Source organism: Rhipicephalus microplus, chromosome 2, assembly GCF_043290135.1.
Source record: "Rhipicephalus microplus isolate Deutch F79 chromosome 2, USDA_Rmic, whole genome shotgun sequence".
Taxonomy (NCBI): Eukaryota; Metazoa; Arthropoda; class Arachnida; order Ixodida; family Ixodidae; genus Rhipicephalus; species Rhipicephalus microplus.
Window position 1 is genome coordinate 199,457,748 of NC_134701.1, and position 24,115 is coordinate 199,481,862.

A 24,115-nucleotide genomic window follows, 5' to 3' on the forward strand; every position below is an offset into this window, starting at 1 on the left:
TCAATATACGCAATTGAACAAAGGCTCATTCGTGAGAGCTCTGAACAGCTGTGCTTGTGGTGTAGTGGTTATCACATCCGCCTAACACGCAGAAGGCCCCAGGTTCGATCCGGTGCAGGCACAAGCGCACTTCATTTTCACAGTTTCAATGTGCTTCATTGAACAACGACTCATTTGTGAGAGCTCTGCTCAACTGTCCTTATGGTGTAGTGGTTATCACATCCGCCTAACACGTGGAAGGCCCCAGGTTCGATCCCTGGCAGGCACAAGAGCATTTCTTTTTTATTTTCAATATACGTCATTGAACAAAGACTCATTCATGAGAGCTCTGCACAGCTGTGCTTGTGGTGTAGTGGTTATCACATCCACTTAATACGCGAAAAGCCCCAGGTTGGATCCCTGGCAGGCACAAGAGCACTTCTCTTTTACAGTTTCAATATACGTCATTGCACAAAGGCTCATTCCTGAGACCTCTGCACAGCTGTGCTTGTGGTGTAGCGGTTATCACATCCGCCTAACACGCAGAAGGCATAGGTTTGATCCCTGGCAGGCACAAGAGCATTTTTTTAGTTTCAATATACGTAATTGAACAAAGGCTCATTAGTGAGGGCTGTGCACAACTGCGCTTGTAGTGTAGTGGTTATCACATCCGCCTTACACGCGGAAGGGCCCAGGTTCGATCCCTGGCATGCACAAGAGCACTTCTTTTTTACAGTTTCAATATACGTCATTGAACAAAGGCTCATTCGTGAGACCTCTGCACAGGTGTGCTTGTGGTGTAGCGGCGGGATTCCACTTCGGGCCGCGATAGCGAGCGGACGCGTTTGGAATGGGCTCCGTCGGAGCGGTATCAGCGGCCGTTTATGGCCGCGGAAACAGGGTGATAGCTGCCTCGGATAACGAGTATCGCGTTGTTCTGCCTAGTCTGCCTTCAGGACGTCTGGTTTTGAATACTGTTTTTGTGCACGCGGATGTGAGGGCACGGCCCTACCGTGTAGAAGACTTCAGGGATACGCTGAGTGATTTGAAACTGCTCTCCGAGGTTACGGCCTTGGGGGCGTATCAAATGAATCACGTTTGGGCCGTCACGTTCAAATGTGCCGAAGGTGCGAAGAGGCTGCTGGAAAAAGCGGAAGTGAAAGTGAAGGGCCAGCGTTGCCTCCTCATCGATCCATCGAACCAGGAGCTTCGGTTGAAGCTGCACTGGCTCCTGCCTACCGTACCGGACGACGACGTGCGAGCGGCCTTCCTGAACTATGGCAGAGTGACGGACATTATCAAGGAACGGTGGAAGGTCAGTGGTGTGACTGACAAGGCGTCAACGACGCGAAATGTGGCGATGACACTTAAGGCGGGAGTCAAGCCAGAAGATTTACCCCATCAAATAAGGATTGCTGGTGAGCTGGCTCTTGTGGTGGTGCCGGGAAGGGCACCGCTATGCCTTCGTTGCCAGTGCACTGGACACATTCGTCGGGACTGTAGGGTACCACGGTGCACGTTGTGTCATCGCTTTGGACACAACGAGTCGGAATGCGTGCGTACCTATGCCAGTGTTGCAGGGCCCATGGGAAGCGACGACACTTCGGAGCTCCTAATGGACGAAGCAGATTCCGAGGCAGCAGCGAGAGTGGAGGCAGAAAGTGCCACGATGGACAGCGTGCCAGCTGAGCAAATCTCGGGTGAGAGTGCTCACGTAAAGTCGACGAACCTCAAAGCCGAAGATACATTGTTGGTGAAAAATGATTCCTCGGAAGCACTGCAGACGCAGGAGGACAAAAGCAACGTGACAGAAGAGGTCAACAGGGAAGTTGTGGAGGAAATGGACATTTCCAAGGAGGGCACCACGACGAATAAGCGATCACACGAAGGCGCCGAGGGAGAGAGCGAATCTACCGACCCAAGCAGTCGCGATGAACCTCCAGCAAAAGCAACCCCTGTACGTCGACCGACAGTGCGGCCACGGCCGAACATCCCACAGGATCGGAGGCTGACGGCGACGACGAAGCCGCCGCCACCGCCCCCGGTCACGTAGCAGTAAGCTGTGTAAGCCCCGACCTATGTCGCGGGCCCCAAGGTCTTGTGTAGACAGGAGCATAAGCCCATACTCTGGGTCTCTATTATTAATTATACAAATGGCGCTGCCAGATAAATCCTTGCGATTTGCTACAATCAATGTTCGAGGGCTTGCGGCGAGGAGAAAACAACGACAGTTGTATAGACTGGTGATCGAACATGATTTAGACATCATTGCCATACAAGAAACCAAACTTGGAAGTGAAGATGAGACCAAGAGTATGGTGCTACCTTTCATGTCAATGTACTACGCGGGTGTGAGTCACGCCATAGGGCAATCCGCGGGGTGCGTTCTTTTTGTGCGCCAACACCTAGGCCTTGAAGTGAGGGGCGTGAGGTCAGATTTGGCGGGGCGCATGGTTTTGTGTGATTTTCGTTATGGTTCAGTTGAATGGCGAGTGATATGCCTTTATGCTCCTAATTTGCTCGACGAACGAAGACATTTCTTCGAGAGTGTCAGAAATTACTGCAACGTCGAAAGGAACCTGGTACTGATGGGGGACTTTAATTGTGTACTGGCAGCGCGTGATAAATCAAGTGGTACAGCGTATAGAGACGCCAGCACGGCTGAGCTTCGCGAATTAATTGATGAATACGGGCTTGAGGACGTGGCGGACTGCTTGGAGTGCGACCGCATTGTGCGCTTCACGCATTTCCAAGCAGCCAGCCACGCCCGACTGGACAGAGTGTATGTTCCGGCTGAATTGATAGCACTTGCGCAAGAATATCGTGTGCAATCGGTGTCATTCAGTGACCACTGTCTAGTCATGTTCGATGTTAATAAGAAAGCGAAAAACCGAAATAAGTTTGCGTGGGAATTATGGAAACTTAATGCTAAAATTTTGGAGGATGAGGTTTTCTGTGAGAAAGTGTTAGCCCTGCTCGAAGAGATAAAGAACCAGACAAACACAACAATAGGTGAGAAATGGGAAACATTTAAGCAAACAGCTAAACTGAAGGCACTTGAACGAGCCAGCGCTTTAAAGCACGAAAAGAATAAGTACGAGGAAAACCTGCGGCAAAGCTTGCAAATGCTAACTTATGAAGAAAGCCTATCGCCTGGGACGTTCAAAGACGACATTAACACACTGAAGCAAAAACTTGAGCAGGCTGATATCGAACGCTATCGGGGAGCGTTGGTGCGAGCTAGAGTAGAAGCAACGATAACAGGCGAGGCGCCAACTAAACGAGCCCTCGCAAAGGAAAAAAAGTGGGCCCGCCGGAACGAGATTCACGAAGTGGAACAAGACGGTGTTATCTTATATGATCAGAGCGGCATCGAACACGTGTTCACAGCGTTCTACAGAAAGCTGTTCGCGCGTTGTCCGGTGGACGTAGAGGGTTTCGAGACGGAATTCATGCCTTTAATGCCAAAGATTGACGATAGCTCAAAGGAAATGTTAGAGCGCCGTATTACGGCCGATGAGATTGCGGTGGCGATAGACGATTTGAAACGTGGGAAATCTCCCGGGCCCGACGGGCTAGGAGCCGATTTTTATAAGGCGTTCAAGTACGAAGTAGCCCCTATACTGGCCGCAATTTTAGACGATGCATATGAGCGCAAACGACTACCACCTTCATTCCTGTCCACACACACATTTCTTATCCCGAAAACAGATGATCGCGACACATTAAAGCGGGTAACAGCATATCGCCCTATCAGCTTAGCGAACGTCGACTATAAGATATTCATGAAAGTGTTGGCTAAAAGACTGCAAACAGTAGTGAAAGATATAGTTGGACCACACCAGACGTGCGGTATCAAGGAACGAACCATTTTCACGAACATTCATACGGCGAGAAGCATACTAGAGTGTTGTGACGTATTGTGCGAGAAGGTCGCAATGCTCCAGTTGGATCTGGAAAAGGCGTTCGATCGGGTACCGCACGACATACTATTTGCCATTCTGGAGTACGTGAACGTAGGATCTGTTATCATGGAAGGTGTCGCAATGGCGTACAGGGGTTGCACGACAAGGTTGATAATAAATAAGTCAGTAGGAGAGCTTATCGAAGTGCAGCGGTCGGTGCGCCAGGGGTGCCCACTATCGCCGTTTCTTTTCGCTTTATATATTGAGCCCTTGTGCCTCAGCGTAATACGGGCTAACTGTATCAATGGCTTTAAAATGCAGCAAGCGGAGGCAAAACTACTCGCTTATGCGGACGACATCGCGGTGTTTTGTGGGGACCACGCCAGTATCAGGAAAACTGTGGAAATTGTGAAGCGTTATTGTGTTACTAGTGGCAGTGCAGTTAACTGGGGCAAGAGCCTCGGAATCTGGCATGGAGCATGGACAATGAAACCCAGTACCTTTGCCAACATTCAATGGATTTCCACTCCAACGAAATACCTAGGCGTTCCTTTAGAGTTTTACCGGGACAGTGAACCATACTGGCAGAACCAAGTTGCGGAAATGCGTGGAAGGACTGAGAGGACAAAGGGCTCGGAATTGTCTATGTTTGCACGTACCACGGTGTGTAATGTGTTTTTCATTACTAAACTTTGGTATGTGTTGAGTGTTTTGCACTGCTCACGCATTAACATACAAAAGCTCCACAGAATTCTGGCTGTTTTTGTTTGGGGATCGAGTTGGGAGAGGACAAGCCGCACCAACTTGTTCCGACAGGTACGTGGTGGAGGTCTTGGCCTGTCGCACTTATTCCTGAGGCAAATAGTGAACCGGTTCTGCTTCCTTAGGGATGTGAAGGACCCCTTTTTGCGCACTGTATTACAGCTCAGACTTTGCAAACTTGTGCCGGACTTTGTGGTATCCACCGAATGTATTGAAGGCGGGGTTTTCGGTTTTTTGAAGGAGGTTGTGATGGCTTATAAGTTCTTGCGTGCTCGATTCTCATGCGAATATCTGGCGGGAGTGAAACGAAGGAAGCTATACAAAGATCTTGTGGATATACTACTCCCCGTGCCTTTGTATCGCACAATATATAGTGCCAAGTCTGGAAGTGATGTCCTGAAGCGTGTCAAACATATGTATGTAGCTCCAGGAGCCAAATCCTTTTTCTTCAGATTGCACACCGGGACACTAGAGGTAAAAACATGGCTACAGGAAAAAGGAATGTATGTACCATGGGGAGTGCACTGTTTTTTATGCAGAAAGCCTGAAACCATTGAGCACGTCTTCTTAGAATGCTGGGAAGGCGTGTTCTTCTGGGATATATTACAAAGAACGCTAAAGAAAGACCTCCCTCTAGACCCACAAGGAATTCGTTTCCTAACTGTGGACAACAAAGAAGGTGTCCCGTTTGATGCTGTTATGCTACTGGGTTTGCACTGCATATGGAAGGCCTGCATGGCCGCACGACATGTAGATATAGATGCAAGATCGGCACAAGAGTACTTCCGCGAATCAATGGGCAGGTTCCTGGAAGCACATAAATCTTTAGATCCGATACCTGAATGGGTATCGAGGATCGAGCCACTCATGAACATGAGACGATTTTAGCCATTACACGCCAGCCAAAGTTTGGTGTCTCATTTTACCCATGCCCATTTATGTATCTATGTCTTATGTGCCTTGCATTATTACTTGTGTTCCCTTACTGTATTTGTGTTTCTATGTGTACGCCTAAGCAGGCAATAAAAAAAAAGCTTGTGGTGTAGCGGTTGTCACATCCGCCTAACACGCGGAAGGCCCCAGGTTCGATCCCTGGCAGGCACAAGAGCACTTATTTTTTTACAGTTTCAATATACTTCATTGAACAAAGACTCCTTCGTGTCACTTTGCGCAGCTGTGCTTGTGGTGTAGCGGTTATCACATCCGCCTAACACGCGGAAGGCCCCAGGTTCGATACCTGGCAGACACAAGAGCATTTCTTTATTTAGTTTCAATATACGTCATTGAACAAAGACTCATTCATGAGAGCTCTGCACAGCTGTGTTTGTGGTGTAGTGGTTATCACATGCGCTTAACACGCGGAAGGCCCCAGGTCCGATCTCTGGCAGGCACTAGAGCACTTCTTTTTTACAGTTTCAATATGCGTCATTGAACAAAGACTCATTCGTGAGAGCTCTGCACAGCTGTGCTTGTGGTGTAGTGGTTATCACATCCGCTTTACGCGCGGAAGGCACCAGGTTGGATCCCTGGCAGGAACGAGAGCATTTCTTTTTTTACAGTTCCAATATACGTCTTTGAACAAAGACTCATTCGTGAGAGCTCTGCACAGCTGTGCTTGTGGTGTGGTGGTTATCACATCCGCCTTACACGCGGAAGGCCCCAGGTTCGATCCCTGGCAGGCACAAGAGCACTTCAGTTTTACAGTTTAAATATACGTCATTGAACAAAGGCTCATTTGTGAGAACTCTGCACAGCTGTGCTTGTGGTGTAGTGTTTATCACATCCACTTAACACGCGCAAGGCCCCAGGTTCGATCCCTGGCAAGCACAAGAGCACTTCTTTTTTACAGTTTCAATATACGTCATTGAACAAAGGCTGAATCGTGAGAGCTCTGCACAGCTGTGCTTGTGGTGTAGCGGTTATCACATCCGCCTAACACGCGGAAGGCCTCAGGTTCGATCCCTGACAGGCACAAGAGCACTTCTTTTTTACAGTTTCAATATACGTAATTGAACAAAGGCTCATTCGTGAGAGCTCTATACAGCCGTGCTTGTGGTGTAGTGGTTATCACATCCGCTTCACACGCGGAAGGCCCCAGGTTTGATTCCTGTAGGCACAGGAGCATTTATTTTTTAATTTCAATATACGTCATTGAACAAAGACTCATTCATGAGAGCTCTGCACAGCTGTGCTTGTGGTGTAGTGGTTATCACATCCGCCTTACACGCGGAAGGCCCCAGGTTCGATCCCTGGCATGCACAAGAGCACTTCTTTATTACAGTTTCAATATACGTCGTTGAACAAAGGCTCATTCGTGAGACCTCTGCACAGCTGTGCTTGTGGTGTAGCGGTTGTCACATCCGCCTAACACGCGGAAGGCCCCAAGTTCAATCCCTGGCAGGGACAAGAGCACTTCTTTTTTTACAGTTTCAATATACTTCATTGAACAAAGACTCCTTCGTGTCACTTTTCGCAGCTGTGCTTGTGGTGTAGCGGTTATCACGTCCGCCTAACACGCGGAAGGCCCCAGGTCCGATCTCTGGCAGGCACTAGAGCACATCTTTTTTACAGTTTCAATATACGTCATTGAACAAAGACTCATTCGTGAGAGCTCTGCACAGCTGTGCTTGTGGTGTAGTGGTTATCACATCCACTTTACGCGCGGAAGGCACCAGGTTAGATCCCTGGCAGGAACGAGAGCATTTCTTTTTTTACAGTTTCAATATACGTCTTTGAACAAAGACTCATTCGTGAGAGCTCTGCACAGCTGTGCTTGTGTTGTAGTGGTTATCACATCCGCCTTACACGCGGAAGGCCCCAGGTTCGATCCCTGGCAAGCACAAGAGCACTTCTTTTTTACAGTTTAAATATACGTCATTGAACAAAGGCTCATTTGTGAGAGCTCTGCACAGCTGTGCTTGTGGTGTAGTGGTTATCACATCCGCTTAACACGTGGAAGGCCCCAGGTTCGATCCCTGGCAGGCACAAGAGCATTTTTTAGTTTCAATATACGTAATTGAACAAAGGCTCATTCGTGAGGGCTGTGCACAGCTGCGCTTGTGGTGTAGTGGTTATTACATCCGCCTAACACGCGGAAGGCCCCAGGTTCGATCCCTGGCAGGCACAAGAGCATTTCTTTTTTTGTTTCAATATACGTCATTGAACAAAGACTCATTCATGAGAGCTCTGCACAGCTGTGTTTGTGGTGTAGTGGTTATCACATCCGCCTAACACGCGGAAGGCCCCAGGTTCGATCCCTGGCAGGCGCAAGAGCGTTTCTTTTTTTAATTTCAATATACGTCATTGAACAAAGACTCATTCATGAGAGCTCTGCACAGCTGTGCTTGTGGTGTAGTGGTTATCACATCCGCTTCACACGCGGAAGGCCCCAGGTTCGATTCCTGTAGGCACAGGAGCATTTATTTTTTAATTTCAATATACGTCATTGAACAAAGACTCATTCATGAGAGCTCTGCACAGCTGTGCTTGTGGTGTAGTGGTTATCACATCCGCCTTACACGCGGAAGGCCCCAGGTTCGATCCCTGGCAAGCACAAGAGCACTTCTTTTTTACAGTTTCAATATACGTCATTGAACAAAGGCTGATTCGTGAGAGCTCTGCACAGCCGTGCTTGTGGTGAAGTGATTATCACATCCGCCTAACACGCGGAAGGCACCAGGTTTGATCCCTGGCAGGCACAAGAGCATTTCTTTTTTTAGTTTCAATATACGTCATTGAACAAAGGCTCAATCGTGAGAGCTCTGCACATGTGTGCTTGTGGTGTAGTGGTTATCACATCCACTTAATACGCGGAAGCGCCAGGTTCGATCTCTGGCAGGCACAAGAGCACTTCCTTTTTACAGTTTCAATATACGTCATTGAACAAACGTTCATTCGTGAGAGCTCTGCACAGCCGTGCTTGTGGTGTAGCGGTTATCACATCCGCCTAACACGCGGAAGGCTCAAGTTCGATCCCTGGCAGGCACAAGAGCACTTCTTTTTTACAGTTTCAATATACGTCATTGAACAAAGACTCAATAGTGAGAGCTCTGCACAGCTGTGCTTGTGGTGTAGTGGTTATCACATCCGCTTCACACGCGGAAGGTCCCAGGTTGAATCCCTGGCAGGCACAAGAGCATTTCTTTTTTTAATTTCAATATACGTCATTGAACAAAGACTCATTCATGAGAGCTCTGCACAGCTGTGCTTGAGGTGTAGTGGTTATCACATCCGCCTTACACGCGGAAGGCCCCAGGTTCGATCCCTGGCAGGCACAAGAGCACTTCTCTTTTACAGTTTCAATATACGTCATTGCACAAAGGCTCATTCGTGAGACCTCTGCACAGCTGTGCTTGTGGTGTAGCGGTTATCACATCCGCCTAACACGCAGAAGGCACAGGTTCGATCCCTGGCAGGCACAAGAGCACTTCTTTTTTTACAGTTTCAATATACGTCATTGAACAAAGACTCAATCGTGAAAGCTCTGCACAGCTGTGCTTGTGGTGTAGTGGTTATCACATCCGCCTAACACGCGAAAGGCCCCAGGTTCGATCCCTGGCAGGCACAAGAGCGTTTCTTTCTTTACAGTTTCAATATACTTCATTGAACAAAGACTCGTTCGTGTCACTTTGCGCAGCTGTGCTTGTGGTGTAGCGGTTATCACATCCGCCTAACACGCGGAAGGCCCCAGGTTCGATACCTGGCAGACACAAGAGCATTTCTTTACTTAGTTTCAATATACGTGATTGAACAAAGACTCATTCATGAGAGCTCTGCACAGCTCTGTTTGTGGTGTAGTGGTTATCACATGCACTTTACACGCGGAAGGCCCCAGGTCCGATCTCTGGCAGGCACTAGAGCACTTCTTTTTTACAGTTTCAATATACGTCATTGAACAAAGACTCATTCGTGAGAGCTCTGCACAGCTGTGCTTGTGGTGTAGTGGTTATCACATCCGCTTTACGCGCGGAAGGCACCAGGTTGGATCCCTGGCAGGAACGAGAGCATTTCTTTTTTTACAGTTTCAATATACGTCTTTGAACAAAGACTCATTCGTGAGAGCTCTGCACATGTGTGCTTGTGGTGTAGTGGTTATCACGTCCGCCTTACACCCGGAAGGCGCCAGGTTCGATCTCTGGCAGGCAGAAGAGCACTTCTCTTTTACAGTTTCAATATACGTCATTGCACAAAGGCTCATTCGTGAGACCTCTGCACAGCTGTGCTTGTGGTGTAGCGGTGATCACATCCGCCTAACACGCAGAAGGCACAGGTTCGATCCCTGGCAAGCACAAGAGCACTTCTTTTTTACAGTTTCAATATACGTCATTGAACAAAGGCTGATTCGTGAGAGCTCTGCACAGCTGTGCTTGTGGTGTAGCGGTTATCACATCCGCCTAACACGCGGAAGGCCTCAGGTTGGATCCCTGACAGGCACAAGAGCACTTTTTTTTACAGTTTCATTATACGTAATTGAACAAAGGCTCATTCGTGAGAGCTCTATACAGCCGTGCTTGTGGTGTAGTGGTTATCACATCCGCTTCACACGCGGAAGGCCCCAGGTTTGATTCCTGTAGGCACAGGAGCATTTATTTTTTAATTTCAATATACGTCATTGAACAAAGACTCATTCATGAGAGCTCTGCACAGCTGTGCTTGTGGTGTAGTGGTTATCACATCCGCCTTACACGCGGAAGGCCCCAGGTTCGATCCCTGGCATGCACAAGAGCACTTCTTTATTACAGTTTCAATATACGTCATTGAACAAAGGCTCATTCGTGAGACCTCTGCACAGCTGTGCTTGTGGTGTAGCGGTTGTCACATCCGCCTAACACGCGGAAAGCTCCAAGTTCGATCCCTGGCAGGGACAAGAGCACTTCTTTTTTTACAGTTTCAATATACTTCATTGAACAAAGACTCCTTCGTGTCACTTTGCGCAGCTGTGCTTGTGGTGTAGCGGTTATCACGTCCGCCTAACACGCGGAAGGCCCCAGGTTCGATACCTGGCAGACACAAGAGCATTTCTTTATTTAGTTTCAATATACGTCATTGAACAAAGACTCATTCATGAGAGCTCTGCACAGCTGTGTTTGTGGTGTATTGGTTATCACATGCGCTTAACACGCGGAAGGCCCCAGGTCCGATCTCTGGCAGGCACTAGAGCACATATTTTTTACAGTTTCAATATACGTCATTGAACAAAGACTCATTCGTGAGAGCTCTGCACAGCTGTGCTTGTGGTGTAGTGGTTATCACATCCGCTTTACGCGCGGAAGGCACCAGGTTAGATCCCTGGCAGGAACGAGAGCATTTCTTTTTTTACAGTTTCAATATACGTCTTTGAACAAAGACTCATTCGTGAGAGCTCTGCACAGCTGTGCTTGTGGTGTAGTGGTTATCACATCCGCCTTACACGCGGAAGGCCCCAGGTTCGATCCCTGGCAAGCACAAGAGCACTTCTTTTTTACAGTTTAAATATACGTCATTGAACAAAGGCTCATTTGTGAGAGCTCTGCACAGCTGTGCTTGTGGTGTAGTGGTTATCACATCCGCTTAACACGTGGAAGGCCCCAGGTTCGATCCCTGGCAGGCACAAGAGCATTTTTTTAGTTTCAATATACGTAATTGAACAAAGGCTCATTCGTGAGGGCTGTGCACAGCTGCGCTTGTGGTGTAGTGGTTATTACATCCGCCTAACACGCGGAAGGCCCCAGGTTCGATCCCTGGCAGGCACAAGAGCATTTCTTTTTTTAGTTTCAATATACGTCATTGAACAAAGACTCATTCATGAGAGCTCTGCACAGCTGTGTTTGTGGTGTAGTGGTTATCACATGCGCTTAACACGCGGAAGGCCCCAGGTCCGATCTCTGGGAGGCACTAGAGCACTTCTTTTTTACAGTTTCAATATACGTCATTGACAAAGGCTCATTCGTGAGAGCTCTGCACATGTGTGCTTGTGGTGTAGTGGTTATCACATCCGCCTTACACGCGGAAGGCGCCAGGTTCGATCTCTGGCAGGCACAAGAGCGCTTCTCTTTTACAGTTTCAATATACGTCATTGCACAAAGGCTCATTCGTGAGACCTCTGCACAGCTGTGCTTGTGGTGTAGCGGTTATCACATCCGCCTAACACGCAGAAGGCACAGGTTCGATCCCTGGCAGGCACAAGAGCGCTTCTTTTTTTACAGTTTCAATATACGTCATTGAACAAAGACTCAATCGTGAGAGCTCTGCACAGCTGTGCTTGTGGTGTAGTGGTTATCACATCCGCCTAACACGCGGAAGGCCCCAGGTTCGATCCCTGGCAGGCACAAGAGCGTTTCTTTTTTTAGTTTCAATATACGTCATTGAACAAAGACTCATTCGTGAGAGTTCTGCACAGCTGTGCTTGTGGTGTAGTGGTTATCACATACGCTTCACACGCGGAAGGCCCCAGGTTCGATTCCTGTAGGCACAGGAGCATTTATTTTTTAATTTCAATATACGTCATTGAACAAAGACTCATTCATGAGAGCTCTGCACAGCTGTGCTTGTGGTGTAGTGGTTATCACATCCGCCTTACACGCGGAAGGCGCCAGGTTCGATCCCTGGCAAGCACAAGAGCACTTCGTTTTTACAGTTTCAATATACGTCATTGAACAAAGGCTGATTCGTGAGAGCTCTGCACAGCCGTGCTTGTGGTGTAGTGGTTATCACATCCGCCTAACACGCGGAAGGCACCAGGTTCGATCCCTGGCAGGCACAAGAGCATTTCTTTTTTTTAGTTTCAATATACGTCATTGAACAAAGGCTCAATCGTGAGAGCTCTGCACATGTGTGCTTGTGGTGTAGTGGTTATCACATCCACTTAATACGCGGAAGGCGCCAGGTTCGATCTCTGGCAGGCACAAGAGCACTTCCTTTTTACAGTTTCAATATACGTCATTGAACAAAGGTTCATTCGTGAGAGCTCTGCACAGCCGTGCTTGTGGTGTAGCGGTTATCACATCCGCCTAACACGCGGAAGGCTCAGGTTCGATCCCTGGCAGGCACAAGGGCACTTCTTTTTTTACAGTTTCAATATACGTCATTGAACAAAGACTCAATAGTGAGAGCTCTGCACAGCTGTGCTTGTGGTGTAGTGGTTATCACATCCGCTTCACACGCGGAAGGCCCCAGGTTCGATCCCTGGCACGCACAAGAGCACTTCTCTTTTACAGTTTCAATATACGTCATTGCACAAAGACTCATTCGTGAGACCTCTGCACAGCTGTGCTTGTGGTGTAGAGGTTATCACATCCGCCTAACACGCAGAAGGCACAGGTTCGATCCCTGGCAGGCACAAGAGCACTTCTTTTTTTACAGTTTCAATATACGTCATTGAACAAAGACTCAATCGTGAAAGCTCTGCACAGCTGTGCTTGTGGTGTAGTGGTTATCACATCCGCCTAACACGCGGAAGGCCCCAGGTTCGATCCCTGGCAGGCACAAGAGCGTTTCTTTCTTTACAGTTTCAATATACTTCATTGAACAAAGACTCCTTCGTGTCACTTTGCGCAGCTGTGCTTGTGGTGTAGCGGTTATCACATCCGCCTAACACGCGGAAGGCCCCAGGTTCGATACCTGGCAGACACAAGGGCATTTCTTTACTTAGTTTCAATATACGTTATTGAACAAAGACTCATTCATGAGAGCTCTGCACAGCTCTGTTTGTGGTGTAGTGGTTATCACATGCACTTTACACGCGGAAGGCCCCAGGTCCGATCTCTGGCAGGCACTAGAGCACTTCTTTTTTACAGTTTCAATATACGTCATTGAACAAAGACTCATTCGTGAGAGCTCTGCACAGCTGTGCTTGTGGTGTAGTGGTTATCACATCCGCTTTACGCGCGGAAGGCACCAGGTTGGATCCCTGGCAGGAACGAGAGCATTTCTTTTTTTACAGTTTCAATATACGTCTTTGAACAAAGACTCATTCGTGAGAGCTCTGCACAGCTGTGCTTGTGGTGTAGTGGTTATCACATCCGCCTTACACGCGGAAGGGCCCAGGTTCGATCCCTGGCATGCACAAGAGCACTTCTTTTTTACAGTTTCAATATACGTCATTGAACAAAGGCTCATTCGTGAGACCTCTGCACAGGTGTGCTTGTGGTGTAGCGGTGGGATTCCACTTCGGGCCGCGATAGCGAGCGGACGCGTTTGGAATGGGCTCCGTCGGAGCGGTATCAGCGGCCGTTTATGGCCGCGGAAACAGGGTGATAGCTGCCTCGGATAACGAGTATCGCGTTGTTCTGCCTAGTCTGCCTTCAGGACGTCTGGTTTTGAATACTGTTTTTGTGCACGCGGATGTGAGGGCACGGCCCTACCGTGTAGAAGACTTCAGGGATACGCTGAGTGATTTGAAACTGCTCTCCGAGGTTACGGCCTTGGGGGCGTATCAAATGAATCACGTTTGGGCCGTCACGTTCAAATGTGCCGAAGGTGCGAAGAGGCTGCTGGAAAAAGCGGAAGTGAAAGTGAAGGGCCAGCGTTGCCTCCTCATCGATCCATCGAACCAGGAGCTTCGGTTGAAGCTGCACTGGCTCCTGCCTACCGTACCGGACGACGACGTGCGAGCGGCCTTCCTGAACTATGGCAGAGTGACGGACATTATCAAGGAACGGTGGAAGGTCAGTGGTGTGACTGACAAGGCGTCAACGACGCGAAATGTGGCGATGACACTTAAGGCGGGAGTCAAGCCAGAAGATTTACCCCATCAAATAAGGATTGCTGGTGAGCTGGCTCTTGTGGTGGTGCCGGGAAGGGCACCGCTATGCCTTCGTTGCCAGTGCACTGGACACATTCGTCGGGACTGTAGGGTACCACGGTGCACGTTGTGTCATCGCTTTGGACACAACGAGTCGGAATGCGTGCGTACCTATGCCAGTGTTGCAGGGCCCATGGGAAGCGACGACACTTCGGAGCTCCTGATGGACGAAGCAGATTCCGAGGCAGCAGCGAGAGTGGAGGCAGAAAGTGCCACGATGGACAGCGTGCCAGCTGAGCAAATCTCGGGTGAGAGTGCTCACGTAAAGTCGACGAACCTCAAAGCCGAAGATACATTGTTGGTGAAAAATGATTCCTCGGAAGCACTGCAGACGCAGGAGGACAAAAGCAACGTGACAGAAGAGGTCAACAGGGAAGTTGTGGAGGAAATGGACATTTCCAAGGAGGGCACCACGACGAATAAGCGATCACACGAAGGCGCCGAGGGAGAGAGCGAATCTACCGACCCAAGCAGTCGCGATGAACCTCCAGCAAAAGCAACCCCTGTACGTCGACCGACAGTGCGGCCACGGCCGAACATCCCACAGGATCGGAGGCTGACGGCGACGACGAAGCCGCCGCCACCGCCCCCGGTCACGTAGCAGTAAGCTGTGTAAGCCCCGACCTATGTCGCGGGCCCCAAGGTCTTGTGTAGACAGGAGCATAAGCCCATACTCTGGGTCTCTATTATTAATTATACAAATGGCGCTGCCAGATAAATCCTTGCGATTTGCTACAATCAATGTTCGAGGGCTTGCGGCGAGGAGAAAACAACGACAGTTGTATAGACTGGTGATCGAACATGATTTAGACATCATTGCCATACAAGAAACCAAACTTGGAAGTGAAGATGAGACCAAGAGTATGGTGCTACCTTTCATGTCAATGTACTACGCGGGTGTGAGTCACGCCATAGGGCAATCCGCGGGGTGCGTTCTTTTTGTGCGCCAACACCTAGGCCTTGAAGTGAGGGGCGTGAGGTCAGATTTGGCGGGGCGCATGGTTTTGTGTGATTTTCGTTATGGTTCAGTTGAATGGCGAGTGATATGCCTTTATGCTCCTAATTTGCTCGACGAACGAAGACATTTCTTCGAGAGTGTCAGAAATTACTGCAACGTCGAAAGGAACCTGGTACTGATGGGGGACTTTAATTGTGTACTGGCAGCGCGTGATAAATCAAGTGGTACAGCGTATAGAGACGCCAGCACGGCTGAGCTTCGCGAATTAATTGATGAATACGGGCTTGAGGACGTGGCGGACTGCTTGGAGTGCGACCGCATTGTGCGCTTCACGCATTTCCAAGCAGCCAGCCACGCCCGACTGGACAGAGTGTATGTTCCGGCTGAATTGATAGCACTTGCGCAAGAATATCGTGTGCAATCGGTGTCATTCAGTGACCACTGTCTAGTCATGTTCGATGTTAATAAGAAAGCGAAAAACCGAAATAAGTTTGCGTGGGAATTATGGAAACTTAATGCTAAAATTTTGGAGGATGAGGTTTTCTGTGAGAAAGTGTTAGCCCTGCTCGAAGAGATAAAGAACCAGACAAACACAACAATAGGTGAGAAATGGGAAACATTTAAGCAAACAGCTAAACTGAAGGCACTTGAACGAGCCAGCGCTTTAAAGCACGAAAAGAATAAGTACGAGGAAAACCTGCGGCAAAGCTTGCAAATGCTAACTTATGAAGAAAGCCTATCGCCTGGGACGTTCAAAGACGACATTAACACACTGAAGCAAAAACTTGAGCAGGCTGATATCGAACGCTATCGGGGAGCGTTGGTGCGAGCTAGAGTAGAAGCAACGATAACAGGCGAGGCGCCAACTAAACGAGCCCTCGCAAAGGAAAAAAAGTGGGCCCGCCGGAACGAGATTCACGAAGTGGAACAAGACGGTGTTATCTTATATGATCAGAGCGGCATCGAACACGTGTTCACAGCGTTCTACAGAAAGCTGTTCGCGCGTTGTCCGGTGGACGTAGAGGGTTTCGAGACGGAATTCATGCCTTTAATGCCAAAGATTGACGATAGCTCAAAGGAAATGTTAGAGCGCCGTATTACGGCCGATGAGATTGCGGTGGCGATAGACGATTTGAAACGTGGGAAATCTCCCGGGCCCGACGGGCTAGGAGCCGATTTTTATAAGGCGTTCAAGTACGAAGTAGCCCCTATACTGGCCGCAATTTTAGACGATGCATATGAGCGCAAACGACTACCACCTTCATTCCTGTCCACACACACATTTCTTATCCCGAAAACAGATGATCGCGACACATTAAAGCGGGTAACAGCATATCGCCCTATCAGCTTAGCGAACGTTGACTATAAGATATTCATGAAAGTGTTGGCTAAAAGACTGCAAACAGTAGTGAAAGATATAGTTGGACCACACCAGACGTGCGGTATCAAGGAACGAACCATTTTCACGAACATTCATACGGCGAGAAGCATACTAGAGTGTTGTGACGTATTGTGCGAGAAGGTCGCAATGCTCCAGTTGGATCTGGAAAAGGCGTTCGATCGGGTACCGCACGACATACTATTTGCCATTCTGGAGTACGTGAACGTAGGATCTGTTATCATGGAAGGTGTCGCAATGGCGTACAGGGGTTGCACGACAAGGTTGATAATAAATAAGTCAGTAGGAGAGCTTATCGAAGTGCAGCGGTCGGTGCGCCAGGGGTGCCCACTATCGCCGTTTCTTTTCGCTTTATATATTGAGCCCTTGTGCCTCAGCGTAATACGGGCTAACTGTATCAATGGCTTTAAAATGCAGCAAGCGGAGGCAAAACTACTCGCTTATGCGGACGACATCGCGGTGTTTTGTGGGGACCACGCCAGTATCAGGAAAACTGTGGAAATTGTGAAGCGTTATTGTGTTACTAGTGGCAGTGCAGTTAACTGGGGCAAGAGCCTCGGAATCTGGCATGGAGCATGGACAATGAAACCCAGTACCTTTGCCAACATTCAATGGATTTCCACTCCAACGAAATACCTAGGCGTTCCTTTAGAGTTTTACCGGGACAGTGAACCATACTGGCAGAACCAAGTTGCGGAAATGCGTGGAAGGACTGAGAGGACAAAGGGCTCGGAATTGTCTATGTTTGCACGTACCACGGTGTGTAATGTGTTTTTCATTACTAAACTTTGGTATGTGTTGAGTGTTTTGCACTGCTCACGCATTAACATACAAAAGCTCCACAGAATTCTGGCTGTTTTTGTTTGGGGATCGAGTTGGGAGAGGACAAGCCGCACCAACTTGTTCCGACGGGTACGTGGTGGAGGTCTTGGCCTGTCGCACTTATTCCTGAGGCAAATAGTGAACCGGTTCTGCTTCCTTAGGGATGTGAAGGACCCCTTTTTGCGCACTGTATTACAGCTCAGACTTTGCAAACTTGTGCCGGACTTTGTGGTATCCACCGAATGTATTGAAGGCGGGGTTTTCGGTTTTTTGAAGGAGGTTGTGATGGCTTATAAGTTCTTGCGTGCTCGATTCTCATGCGAATATCTGGCGGGAGTGAAACGAAGGAAGCTATACAAAGATCTTGTGGATATACTACTCCCCGTGCCTTTGTATCGCACAATATATAGTGCCAAGTCTGGAAGTGATGTCCTGAAGCGTGTCAAACATATGTATGTAGCTCCAGGAGCCAAATCCTTTTTCTTCAGATTGCACACCGGGACACTAGAGGTAAAAACATGGCTACAGGAAAAAGGAATGTATGTACCATGGGGAGTGCACTGTTTTTTATGCAGAAAGCCTGAAACCATTGAGCACGTCTTCTTAGAATGCTGGGAAGGCGTGTTCTTCTGGGATATATTACAAAGAACGCTAAAGAAAGACCTCCCTCTAGACCCACAAGGAATTCGTTTCCTAACTGTGGACAACAAAGAAGGTGTCCCGTTTGATGCTGTTATGCTACTGGGTTTGCACTGCATATGGAAGGCCTGCATGGCCGCACGACATGTAGATATAGATGCAAGATCGGCACAAGAGTACTTCCGCGAATCAATGGGCAGGTTCCTGGAAGCACATAAATCTTTAGATCCGATACCTGAATGGGTATCGAGGATCGAGCCACTCATGAACATGAGACGATTTTAGCCATTACACGCCAGCCAAAGTTTGGTGTCTCATTTTACCCATGCCCATTTATGTATCTATGTCTTATGTGCCTTGCATTATTACTTGTGTTCCCTTACTGTATTTGTGTTTCTATGTGTACGCCTAAGCAGGCAATAAAAAAAAAGCTTGTGGTGTAGCGGTTGTCACATCCGCCTAACACGCGGAAGGCCCCAGGTTCGATCCCTGGCAGGCACAAGAGCACTTATTTTTTTACAGTTTCAATATACTTCATTGAACAAAGACTCCTTCGTGTCACTTTGCGCAGCTGTGCTTGTGGTGTAGCGGTTATCACATCCGCTTTACGCGCGGAAGGCACCAGGTTGGATCCCTGGCAGGAACGAGAGCATTTCTTTTTTTACAGTTTCAATATACGTCTTTGAACAAAGACTCATTCATGAGAGCTCTGCACAGCTGTGCTTGTGGTGTAGTGGTTATCACATCCGCCTTACACGCGGAAGGCCCCAGGTTCGATCCCTGGCATGCACAAGAGCACTTCTTTTTTACAGTTTAAATATACGTCATTGAACAAAGGCTCATTCGTGAGACCTCTGCATAGCTGTGCTTGTGGTGTAGTGGTTATCACATCCGCCTTACACGCGGAAGGCCCCAGGTTCGTTCCCTGGCAGGCACAAGAGCACTTCTCTTTTACAGTTTCAATATAAGTCATTGCACAAAGGCTCATTCGTGAGACCTCTGCACAGCTGTGCTTGTGGTGTAGCGGTTATCGCATCCGCCTAACACGCAGAAGGCATAGGTTTGATCCCTGGCAGGCACAAGAGCACTTCTTTTTTTACAGTTTCAATATACGTCATTGAACAAAGACTCAATCGTGAGAGCTCTGCACAGCTGTGCTTGTGGTGTAGTGGTTATCACATCCGCCTAACACGCGGAAGGTCCCAGGTTCGATCCCTGGCAGGCACAAGACCGTTTCTTTTTTTAGTTTCAATATACGTCATTGAACAAAGAATCATTCATGAGAGCTCTGCACAGCTGTGCTTGTGGTGTAGTGGTTATCACATCCGCTTAATACGCGGAAGGCGCCAGGTTCGATCTCTGGCAGGCAAAAGAGCACTTCTTTTTTACAGTTTCAATATACGTCATTGAACAAAGGTTCATTCGTGAGAGCTCTGCACAGCTGTGCTTGTGGTGTAGTGTTTATCACATCCACTTAATACGCGGAAGGCGCCAGGTTCGATCTCTGGCAGGCAAAAGAGCACTTCTTTTTTACAGTTTCAATATACGTCATTGAACAAAGGTTCATTCGTGAGAGCTCTGCACAGCTGTGCTTGTGGTGTAGTGTTTATCACATCCACTTAATACGCGGAAGGCCCCAGGTTCGATCCCTGGCAGGCACAAGAGCGTTTCTTTTTTTAGTTTCAATTTACGTCATTGAACAAAGACTCATTCATGAGAGCTCTGCACAGCTGTGCTTGTGGTGTAGTGGTTATCACATCCGCTTAACACGCGGAAGGCCCCAGGTTCGATCCCTGGCAGGCACAAGAGCATTTTTTTAGTTTCAATATACGTAATTGAACAAAGGCTCATTCGTGAGGGCTGTACACAGCTGCGCTTGTGGTGTAGTGGTTATTACATCCGCCTAACACGCGGAAGGCCCCAGGTTCGATCCCTGGCAGGCACAAGAGCATTTCTTTTTTTAGTTTCAATATATGTCATTGAACAAAGACTCATTCATGAGAGGTCTGCACAGCTGTGCTTGTGGTGTATTGGTTATCACATCCGCTTAACACGTGGGAAGCCCCAGGTTGGATCCCTGGCAGGCACAAGAGCACTTATTTTTTACAGTTTCAATATACGCAATTGAACAAAGGCTCATTCGTGAGAGCTCTGAACAGCTGTGCTTGTGGTGTAGTGGTTATCACATCCCCCTAACACGCAGAAGGCCCCAGGTTCGATCCGGTGCAGGCACAAGCGCACTTCATTTTCACAGTTTCAATGTGCTTCATTGAACAACGACTCATTTGTGAGAGCTCTGCTCAACTGTCCTTGTGGTGTAGTGGTTATCACATCCGCCTAACACGTGGAAGGCCCCAGGTTCGATCCCTGGCAGGCACAAGAGCATTTCTTTTTTATTTTCAATATACGTCATTGAACAAAGACTCATTCATGAGAGCTCTGCACAGCTGTGCTTGTGGTGTAGTGGTTATCACATCCACTTAATACGCGAAAAGCCCCAGGTTCGATCTCTGGCAGGCACAAGAGCACTTCCTTTTTACAGTTTCAATATACGTCATTTAACAAAGGTTCATTCGTGAGAGCTCTGCACAGCTGTGCTTGTGGTGTAGTGGTTATCTTATCCGCCTTACACGCGGAAGGCCCCAGGTTCGATCCCTGGCACGCACAAGAGCAGTTCTCTTTTACAGTTTCAATATACGTCATTGCACAAAGGCTCATTCGTGAGACCTCTGCACAGCTGTGCTTGTGGTGTAGCGGTTATCACATCCGCCTAACACGCAGAAGGCACAGGTTCGATCCCTGGCAGGCACAAGAGCACTTCTTTTTTTACAGTTTCAATATACGTCATTGAACAAAGACTCAATCGTGAGAGCTCTGCACAGCTGTGCTTGTGGTGTAGTGGTTATCACATCCGCCTAACACGCGGAAGGCCCCAGGTTCGATCCCTGGCAGACACAAGAGCGTTTCTTTTTTTAGTTTCAATATACGTCATTGAACAAAGACTCATTCATGAGAGCTCTGCACAGCTGTGCTTGTGGTGTAGCGGTTGTCACATCCGCCTAACACGCGGAAGGCCCGAGGTTCGATCCCTGGCAGGCGCAAGAGCACTTCTTTTTTTACAGTTTCAATATACTTCATTGAACAAAGACTCCTTCGTGTCACTTTGCGCAGCTGTGCGTGTGGTGTAGCGGATATCACATCCGCCTAACACGCGGAAGGCCCCAGGTTCGATACCTGGCAGACACAAGAGCATTTCTTTATTTAGTTTCAATATATGTCATTGAACAAAGACTCATTCATGAGAGCTCTGTGTTTGTGGTGTAGTGGTTATCACATGCGCTTAACACGCGGAAGGCCCCAGTTCCGATCTCTGGCAGGCACTCGAGCACTTCTTTTTTACAGTTTCAATATACGTCATTGAACAAAGACTCATTCGTGAGAGCTCTGCACAGCTGTGCTTGTGGTGTAGTGGTTATCACATCCGCTTTACGCGCGGAAGGCACCAGGTTGGATCCCTGGCAGGAACGAGAACATTTCTTTTTTTACAGTTTCAATATACGTCTTTGAACAAAGACTCATTCATGAGAGCTCTGCACAGCTGTGCTTGTGGTGTAGCGGTTATCACATCCGCCTAACACGCGGAAGGCCCCAGGTTCGATCCCTGGCATGCACAAGAGCACTTCTTTTTTACAGTTTTAATATACGTAATTGAACAAAGGCTCATTCGTGAGAGCTCTGCACATGTGTGCTTGTGGTGTAGTGGTTATCACATCCGCCTTACACGCGGAAGGCCCAGGTTCGATCCCTAGCAGGCACAAGAGCACTTCTTTTTTACAGTTTAAATATACGTCATTGAACAAAGGCTCATTTGTGAGAGCTCTGCACAGCTGTGCTTGTGGTGTAGTGTTTATCACATCCACTTAACACGCGCAAGGCCCCAGGTTCGATCCCTGGCAAGCACAAGAGCACTTCTTTTTTACAGTTTCAATATACGTCATTGAACAAAGGCTGATTCGTGAGAGCTCTGCACAGCTGTGTTTGGGGTGTAGCGGTTATCACATCCGCCTAACACGCGGAAGGCCTCAGGTTCGATCCCTGACAGGCACAAGAGCACTTCTTTTTTACAGTTTTAATATACGTAATTGAACAAAGGCTCATTCGTGAGAGCTCTGCACATGTGTGCTTGTGGTGTAGTGGTTATCACATCCGCCTTACACCCGGAAGGCGCCAGGTTCGATCTCTGGCAGGCACAAGAGCACTTCTCTTTTACAGTTTCAATATACGTCATTGCACAAAGGCTCATTCGTGAGACCTCTGCACAGCTGTGCTTGTGGTGTAGCGGTGATCACATCCGCATAACACGCAGAAGGCACAGGTTCGATCCCTGGCAGGCACAAGAGCACTTCTTTTTTTGCAGTTTCAATATACGTCATTGAACAAAGACTCAATCGTGAGAGCTCCGCACAGCTGTGCTTGTGGTGTAGTGGTTATCACATCCGCCTAACACGCGGAAGGCCCCAGGTTCGATCCCTGGCAAGCACAAGAGCACTTCTTTTTTTACAGTTTCAATATACGTCATTGAACAAAGGCTGATTCGTGAGAGCTCTACACAGCCGTGCTTGTGGTGTAGTGGTTATCACATCCGCCTAACACGCGGAAGGCACCAGGTTCGATCCCTGGCAGGCACAAGAGCATTTCTTTTTTTAGTTTCAATATACGTCATTGAACAAAGGCTCATTCATGAGAGCTCTGCACATGTGTGCTTGTGGTGTCGTGGTTATCACATCCACTTAATACGCGGAAGGCGCCAGGTTCGATCTCTGGCAGGCAAAAGAGCACTTCTTTTTTACAGTTTCAATATACGTCATTGAACAAAGGTTCACTCGTGAGAGCTCTGCACAGCTGTGCTTGTGGTGTAGTGTTTATCACATCCACTTAATACGCGGAAGGCCCCAGGTTCGATCCCTGGCAGGCACAAGAGCGTTTCTTTTTTTAGTTTCAATATACGTCATTGAACAAAGACTCATTCATGAGAGCTCTGCACAGCTGTGCTTGTGGTGTAGTGGTTATCACATCCGCTTAACACGCGGAAGGCCCCAGGTTCGATCCCTGGCAGGCACAAGAGCACTTCTTTTTTTACAGTTTCAATATACGTCATTGAACAAAGACTCAATCGTGAGAGCTCTGCACAGCTGTGCTTGTGGTGTAGTGGTTATCACATCCGCCTAACACGCGGAAGGCCCCAGGTTCGATCCCTGGCAGACACAAGAGCGTTTCTTTTTTTAGTTTCAATATACGTCATTGAACAAAGACTCAATCATGAGAGCTCTGCACAGCTGTGCTTGTGGTGTAGTGGTTGTCACATCCGCCTAACACGCGGAAGGCCCGAGGTTCGATCCCTGGCAGGCGCAAGAGCACTTCTTTTTTTACAGTTTCAATATACTTCATTGAACAAAGACTCCTTCGTGTCACTTTGCGCAGCTGTGCGTGTGGTGTAGCGGATATCACATCCGCCTAACACGCGGAAGGCCCCAGGTTCGATACCTGGCAGACACAAGAGCATTTCTTTATTTAGTTTCAATATATGTCATTGAACAAAGACTCATTCATGAGAGCTCTGTGTTTGTGGTGTAGTGGTTATCACATGCGCTTAACACGCGGAAGGCCCCAGTTCCGATCTCTGGCAGGCACTCGAGCACTTCTTTTTTACAGTTTCAATATACGTCATTGAACAAAGACTCATTCGTGAGAGCTCTGCACAGCTGTGCTTGTGGTGTAGTGGTTATCACATCCGCTTTACGCGCGGAAGGCACCAGGTTGGATCCCTGGCAGGAACGAGAGCATTTCTTTTTTTACAGTTTCAATATACG

General features: G+C 48.3%; 2 protein-coding genes and 62 non-coding genes across 64 annotated transcripts; all 64 read left to right on the top strand.

Annotated features, from left to right (window-relative positions):
- Positions 1-195: 195 nt before the first annotated feature.
- On the top strand, positions 196-268 carry TRNAV-AAC (transfer RNA valine (anticodon AAC)). The gene has a single exon. It is a non-coding gene; the product is annotated as a tRNA-Val (tRNA).
- Positions 269-622: 354 nt separating this feature from the next.
- Positions 623-695, top strand: TRNAV-UAC (transfer RNA valine (anticodon UAC)). Its single transcript has one exon. It is a non-coding gene; the product is annotated as a tRNA-Val (tRNA).
- A 134-nt stretch (positions 696-829) lies between these two features.
- LOC142796485 (uncharacterized) lies at positions 830-2,302 on the top strand. Its single transcript, XM_075887244.1, has one exon. It carries the CDS (start codon positions 830-832, stop codon positions 2,030-2,032), a length of 1,203 nt encoding a protein of 400 aa, XP_075743359.1. The 3' UTR covers positions 2,033-2,302.
- Positions 2,303-5,822: 3,520 nt separating this feature from the next.
- Positions 5,823-5,895, top strand: TRNAV-AAC (transfer RNA valine (anticodon AAC)). Its single transcript has one exon. It is a non-coding gene; the product is annotated as a tRNA-Val (tRNA).
- Positions 5,896-6,257: 362 nt separating this feature from the next.
- TRNAV-UAC (transfer RNA valine (anticodon UAC)) lies at positions 6,258-6,330 on the top strand. Its single transcript has one exon. It is a non-coding gene; the product is annotated as a tRNA-Val (tRNA).
- Positions 6,331-6,547: 217 nt separating this feature from the next.
- Positions 6,548-6,620, top strand: TRNAV-AAC (transfer RNA valine (anticodon AAC)). Its single transcript has one exon. It is a non-coding gene; the product is annotated as a tRNA-Val (tRNA).
- A 214-nt stretch (positions 6,621-6,834) lies between these two features.
- TRNAV-UAC (transfer RNA valine (anticodon UAC)) lies at positions 6,835-6,907 on the top strand. Its single transcript has one exon. It is a non-coding gene; the product is annotated as a tRNA-Val (tRNA).
- A 217-nt stretch (positions 6,908-7,124) lies between these two features.
- TRNAV-AAC (transfer RNA valine (anticodon AAC)) lies at positions 7,125-7,197 on the top strand. Its single transcript has one exon. It is a non-coding gene; the product is annotated as a tRNA-Val (tRNA).
- A 218-nt stretch (positions 7,198-7,415) lies between these two features.
- On the top strand, positions 7,416-7,488 carry TRNAV-UAC (transfer RNA valine (anticodon UAC)). The gene has a single exon. It is a non-coding gene; the product is annotated as a tRNA-Val (tRNA).
- A 72-nt stretch (positions 7,489-7,560) lies between these two features.
- On the top strand, positions 7,561-7,633 carry TRNAV-AAC (transfer RNA valine (anticodon AAC)). The gene has a single exon. It is a non-coding gene; the product is annotated as a tRNA-Val (tRNA).
- Positions 7,634-7,699: 66 nt separating this feature from the next.
- On the top strand, positions 7,700-7,772 carry TRNAV-AAC (transfer RNA valine (anticodon AAC)). Its single transcript has one exon. It is a non-coding gene; the product is annotated as a tRNA-Val (tRNA).
- Positions 7,773-7,842: 70 nt separating this feature from the next.
- On the top strand, positions 7,843-7,915 carry TRNAV-AAC (transfer RNA valine (anticodon AAC)). The gene has a single exon. It is a non-coding gene; the product is annotated as a tRNA-Val (tRNA).
- Positions 7,916-7,985: 70 nt separating this feature from the next.
- TRNAV-CAC (transfer RNA valine (anticodon CAC)) lies at positions 7,986-8,059 on the top strand. The gene has a single exon. It is a non-coding gene; the product is annotated as a tRNA-Val (tRNA).
- A 69-nt stretch (positions 8,060-8,128) lies between these two features.
- On the top strand, positions 8,129-8,201 carry TRNAV-UAC (transfer RNA valine (anticodon UAC)). The gene has a single exon. It is a non-coding gene; the product is annotated as a tRNA-Val (tRNA).
- Positions 8,202-8,561: 360 nt separating this feature from the next.
- TRNAV-AAC (transfer RNA valine (anticodon AAC)) lies at positions 8,562-8,633 on the top strand. Its single transcript has one exon. It is a non-coding gene; the product is annotated as a tRNA-Val (tRNA).
- A 72-nt stretch (positions 8,634-8,705) lies between these two features.
- Positions 8,706-8,778, top strand: TRNAV-CAC (transfer RNA valine (anticodon CAC)). The gene has a single exon. It is a non-coding gene; the product is annotated as a tRNA-Val (tRNA).
- A 71-nt stretch (positions 8,779-8,849) lies between these two features.
- Positions 8,850-8,922, top strand: TRNAV-UAC (transfer RNA valine (anticodon UAC)). Its single transcript has one exon. It is a non-coding gene; the product is annotated as a tRNA-Val (tRNA).
- A 72-nt stretch (positions 8,923-8,994) lies between these two features.
- TRNAV-AAC (transfer RNA valine (anticodon AAC)) lies at positions 8,995-9,066 on the top strand. Its single transcript has one exon. It is a non-coding gene; the product is annotated as a tRNA-Val (tRNA).
- Positions 9,067-9,139: 73 nt separating this feature from the next.
- On the top strand, positions 9,140-9,212 carry TRNAV-AAC (transfer RNA valine (anticodon AAC)). The gene has a single exon. It is a non-coding gene; the product is annotated as a tRNA-Val (tRNA).
- Positions 9,213-9,284: 72 nt separating this feature from the next.
- On the top strand, positions 9,285-9,357 carry TRNAV-AAC (transfer RNA valine (anticodon AAC)). Its single transcript has one exon. It is a non-coding gene; the product is annotated as a tRNA-Val (tRNA).
- A 507-nt stretch (positions 9,358-9,864) lies between these two features.
- Positions 9,865-9,936, top strand: TRNAV-AAC (transfer RNA valine (anticodon AAC)). The gene has a single exon. It is a non-coding gene; the product is annotated as a tRNA-Val (tRNA).
- A 72-nt stretch (positions 9,937-10,008) lies between these two features.
- On the top strand, positions 10,009-10,081 carry TRNAV-AAC (transfer RNA valine (anticodon AAC)). Its single transcript has one exon. It is a non-coding gene; the product is annotated as a tRNA-Val (tRNA).
- A 213-nt stretch (positions 10,082-10,294) lies between these two features.
- Positions 10,295-10,367, top strand: TRNAV-UAC (transfer RNA valine (anticodon UAC)). Its single transcript has one exon. It is a non-coding gene; the product is annotated as a tRNA-Val (tRNA).
- Positions 10,368-10,584: 217 nt separating this feature from the next.
- TRNAV-AAC (transfer RNA valine (anticodon AAC)) lies at positions 10,585-10,657 on the top strand. The gene has a single exon. It is a non-coding gene; the product is annotated as a tRNA-Val (tRNA).
- Positions 10,658-10,873: 216 nt separating this feature from the next.
- TRNAV-UAC (transfer RNA valine (anticodon UAC)) lies at positions 10,874-10,946 on the top strand. The gene has a single exon. It is a non-coding gene; the product is annotated as a tRNA-Val (tRNA).
- Positions 10,947-11,019: 73 nt separating this feature from the next.
- Positions 11,020-11,092, top strand: TRNAV-UAC (transfer RNA valine (anticodon UAC)). Its single transcript has one exon. It is a non-coding gene; the product is annotated as a tRNA-Val (tRNA).
- Positions 11,093-11,164: 72 nt separating this feature from the next.
- Positions 11,165-11,237, top strand: TRNAV-AAC (transfer RNA valine (anticodon AAC)). Its single transcript has one exon. It is a non-coding gene; the product is annotated as a tRNA-Val (tRNA).
- A 67-nt stretch (positions 11,238-11,304) lies between these two features.
- Positions 11,305-11,377, top strand: TRNAV-AAC (transfer RNA valine (anticodon AAC)). The gene has a single exon. It is a non-coding gene; the product is annotated as a tRNA-Val (tRNA).
- Positions 11,378-11,592: 215 nt separating this feature from the next.
- Positions 11,593-11,665, top strand: TRNAV-UAC (transfer RNA valine (anticodon UAC)). Its single transcript has one exon. It is a non-coding gene; the product is annotated as a tRNA-Val (tRNA).
- Positions 11,666-11,737: 72 nt separating this feature from the next.
- On the top strand, positions 11,738-11,809 carry TRNAV-AAC (transfer RNA valine (anticodon AAC)). Its single transcript has one exon. It is a non-coding gene; the product is annotated as a tRNA-Val (tRNA).
- Positions 11,810-11,882: 73 nt separating this feature from the next.
- On the top strand, positions 11,883-11,955 carry TRNAV-AAC (transfer RNA valine (anticodon AAC)). The gene has a single exon. It is a non-coding gene; the product is annotated as a tRNA-Val (tRNA).
- A 213-nt stretch (positions 11,956-12,168) lies between these two features.
- TRNAV-UAC (transfer RNA valine (anticodon UAC)) lies at positions 12,169-12,241 on the top strand. The gene has a single exon. It is a non-coding gene; the product is annotated as a tRNA-Val (tRNA).
- A 72-nt stretch (positions 12,242-12,313) lies between these two features.
- On the top strand, positions 12,314-12,386 carry TRNAV-AAC (transfer RNA valine (anticodon AAC)). The gene has a single exon. It is a non-coding gene; the product is annotated as a tRNA-Val (tRNA).
- A 72-nt stretch (positions 12,387-12,458) lies between these two features.
- Positions 12,459-12,531, top strand: TRNAI-AAU (transfer RNA isoleucine (anticodon AAU)). The gene has a single exon. It is a non-coding gene; the product is annotated as a tRNA-Ile (tRNA).
- Positions 12,532-12,603: 72 nt separating this feature from the next.
- Positions 12,604-12,675, top strand: TRNAV-AAC (transfer RNA valine (anticodon AAC)). Its single transcript has one exon. It is a non-coding gene; the product is annotated as a tRNA-Val (tRNA).
- Positions 12,676-12,748: 73 nt separating this feature from the next.
- Positions 12,749-12,821, top strand: TRNAV-CAC (transfer RNA valine (anticodon CAC)). The gene has a single exon. It is a non-coding gene; the product is annotated as a tRNA-Val (tRNA).
- Positions 12,822-12,893: 72 nt separating this feature from the next.
- On the top strand, positions 12,894-12,965 carry TRNAV-AAC (transfer RNA valine (anticodon AAC)). Its single transcript has one exon. It is a non-coding gene; the product is annotated as a tRNA-Val (tRNA).
- A 73-nt stretch (positions 12,966-13,038) lies between these two features.
- On the top strand, positions 13,039-13,111 carry TRNAV-AAC (transfer RNA valine (anticodon AAC)). The gene has a single exon. It is a non-coding gene; the product is annotated as a tRNA-Val (tRNA).
- Positions 13,112-13,183: 72 nt separating this feature from the next.
- TRNAV-AAC (transfer RNA valine (anticodon AAC)) lies at positions 13,184-13,256 on the top strand. The gene has a single exon. It is a non-coding gene; the product is annotated as a tRNA-Val (tRNA).
- A 362-nt stretch (positions 13,257-13,618) lies between these two features.
- Positions 13,619-13,691, top strand: TRNAV-UAC (transfer RNA valine (anticodon UAC)). The gene has a single exon. It is a non-coding gene; the product is annotated as a tRNA-Val (tRNA).
- A 134-nt stretch (positions 13,692-13,825) lies between these two features.
- LOC142796486 (uncharacterized) lies at positions 13,826-15,298 on the top strand. The gene has a single exon (XM_075887245.1). The coding sequence runs from the start codon at positions 13,826-13,828 to the stop codon at positions 15,026-15,028; it is 1,203 nt and encodes a 400-aa protein (XP_075743360.1). The 3' UTR covers positions 15,029-15,298.
- A 3,666-nt stretch (positions 15,299-18,964) lies between these two features.
- On the top strand, positions 18,965-19,037 carry TRNAV-UAC (transfer RNA valine (anticodon UAC)). Its single transcript has one exon. It is a non-coding gene; the product is annotated as a tRNA-Val (tRNA).
- Positions 19,038-19,109: 72 nt separating this feature from the next.
- Positions 19,110-19,182, top strand: TRNAV-UAC (transfer RNA valine (anticodon UAC)). Its single transcript has one exon. It is a non-coding gene; the product is annotated as a tRNA-Val (tRNA).
- Positions 19,183-19,399: 217 nt separating this feature from the next.
- Positions 19,400-19,472, top strand: TRNAV-AAC (transfer RNA valine (anticodon AAC)). The gene has a single exon. It is a non-coding gene; the product is annotated as a tRNA-Val (tRNA).
- A 361-nt stretch (positions 19,473-19,833) lies between these two features.
- TRNAI-AAU (transfer RNA isoleucine (anticodon AAU)) lies at positions 19,834-19,906 on the top strand. The gene has a single exon. It is a non-coding gene; the product is annotated as a tRNA-Ile (tRNA).
- A 71-nt stretch (positions 19,907-19,977) lies between these two features.
- Positions 19,978-20,050, top strand: TRNAV-AAC (transfer RNA valine (anticodon AAC)). The gene has a single exon. It is a non-coding gene; the product is annotated as a tRNA-Val (tRNA).
- Positions 20,051-20,117: 67 nt separating this feature from the next.
- On the top strand, positions 20,118-20,190 carry TRNAV-AAC (transfer RNA valine (anticodon AAC)). The gene has a single exon. It is a non-coding gene; the product is annotated as a tRNA-Val (tRNA).
- A 361-nt stretch (positions 20,191-20,551) lies between these two features.
- On the top strand, positions 20,552-20,624 carry TRNAV-AAC (transfer RNA valine (anticodon AAC)). The gene has a single exon. It is a non-coding gene; the product is annotated as a tRNA-Val (tRNA).
- A 215-nt stretch (positions 20,625-20,839) lies between these two features.
- Positions 20,840-20,912, top strand: TRNAV-UAC (transfer RNA valine (anticodon UAC)). Its single transcript has one exon. It is a non-coding gene; the product is annotated as a tRNA-Val (tRNA).
- A 72-nt stretch (positions 20,913-20,984) lies between these two features.
- On the top strand, positions 20,985-21,056 carry TRNAV-AAC (transfer RNA valine (anticodon AAC)). The gene has a single exon. It is a non-coding gene; the product is annotated as a tRNA-Val (tRNA).
- A 73-nt stretch (positions 21,057-21,129) lies between these two features.
- Positions 21,130-21,202, top strand: TRNAV-AAC (transfer RNA valine (anticodon AAC)). The gene has a single exon. It is a non-coding gene; the product is annotated as a tRNA-Val (tRNA).
- Positions 21,203-21,273: 71 nt separating this feature from the next.
- TRNAV-AAC (transfer RNA valine (anticodon AAC)) lies at positions 21,274-21,346 on the top strand. Its single transcript has one exon. It is a non-coding gene; the product is annotated as a tRNA-Val (tRNA).
- A 72-nt stretch (positions 21,347-21,418) lies between these two features.
- TRNAV-AAC (transfer RNA valine (anticodon AAC)) lies at positions 21,419-21,491 on the top strand. Its single transcript has one exon. It is a non-coding gene; the product is annotated as a tRNA-Val (tRNA).
- A 354-nt stretch (positions 21,492-21,845) lies between these two features.
- On the top strand, positions 21,846-21,918 carry TRNAV-AAC (transfer RNA valine (anticodon AAC)). The gene has a single exon. It is a non-coding gene; the product is annotated as a tRNA-Val (tRNA).
- A 72-nt stretch (positions 21,919-21,990) lies between these two features.
- TRNAV-UAC (transfer RNA valine (anticodon UAC)) lies at positions 21,991-22,062 on the top strand. The gene has a single exon. It is a non-coding gene; the product is annotated as a tRNA-Val (tRNA).
- A 217-nt stretch (positions 22,063-22,279) lies between these two features.
- Positions 22,280-22,352, top strand: TRNAV-AAC (transfer RNA valine (anticodon AAC)). Its single transcript has one exon. It is a non-coding gene; the product is annotated as a tRNA-Val (tRNA).
- Positions 22,353-22,424: 72 nt separating this feature from the next.
- TRNAV-UAC (transfer RNA valine (anticodon UAC)) lies at positions 22,425-22,497 on the top strand. The gene has a single exon. It is a non-coding gene; the product is annotated as a tRNA-Val (tRNA).
- A 217-nt stretch (positions 22,498-22,714) lies between these two features.
- Positions 22,715-22,787, top strand: TRNAV-AAC (transfer RNA valine (anticodon AAC)). Its single transcript has one exon. It is a non-coding gene; the product is annotated as a tRNA-Val (tRNA).
- Positions 22,788-22,860: 73 nt separating this feature from the next.
- TRNAV-AAC (transfer RNA valine (anticodon AAC)) lies at positions 22,861-22,933 on the top strand. Its single transcript has one exon. It is a non-coding gene; the product is annotated as a tRNA-Val (tRNA).
- A 216-nt stretch (positions 22,934-23,149) lies between these two features.
- On the top strand, positions 23,150-23,222 carry TRNAI-AAU (transfer RNA isoleucine (anticodon AAU)). Its single transcript has one exon. It is a non-coding gene; the product is annotated as a tRNA-Ile (tRNA).
- Positions 23,223-23,293: 71 nt separating this feature from the next.
- TRNAV-AAC (transfer RNA valine (anticodon AAC)) lies at positions 23,294-23,366 on the top strand. Its single transcript has one exon. It is a non-coding gene; the product is annotated as a tRNA-Val (tRNA).
- A 73-nt stretch (positions 23,367-23,439) lies between these two features.
- Positions 23,440-23,512, top strand: TRNAV-AAC (transfer RNA valine (anticodon AAC)). Its single transcript has one exon. It is a non-coding gene; the product is annotated as a tRNA-Val (tRNA).
- A 71-nt stretch (positions 23,513-23,583) lies between these two features.
- Positions 23,584-23,656, top strand: TRNAV-AAC (transfer RNA valine (anticodon AAC)). The gene has a single exon. It is a non-coding gene; the product is annotated as a tRNA-Val (tRNA).
- Positions 23,657-23,728: 72 nt separating this feature from the next.
- TRNAV-AAC (transfer RNA valine (anticodon AAC)) lies at positions 23,729-23,801 on the top strand. Its single transcript has one exon. It is a non-coding gene; the product is annotated as a tRNA-Val (tRNA).
- Positions 23,802-24,115: the final 314 nt, after the last annotated feature.

Excerpts from the sequence above, each read along its gene's own strand:
- LOC142796485 (XM_075887244.1), top strand. The coding sequence starts at position 830 with ATGGGCTCCGTCGGAGCGGTATCAGCGGCCGTTTATGGCCGCGGAAAC.
- LOC142796486 (XM_075887245.1), top strand. The coding sequence starts at position 13,826 with ATGGGCTCCGTCGGAGCGGTATCAGCGGCCGTTTATGGCCGCGGAAAC.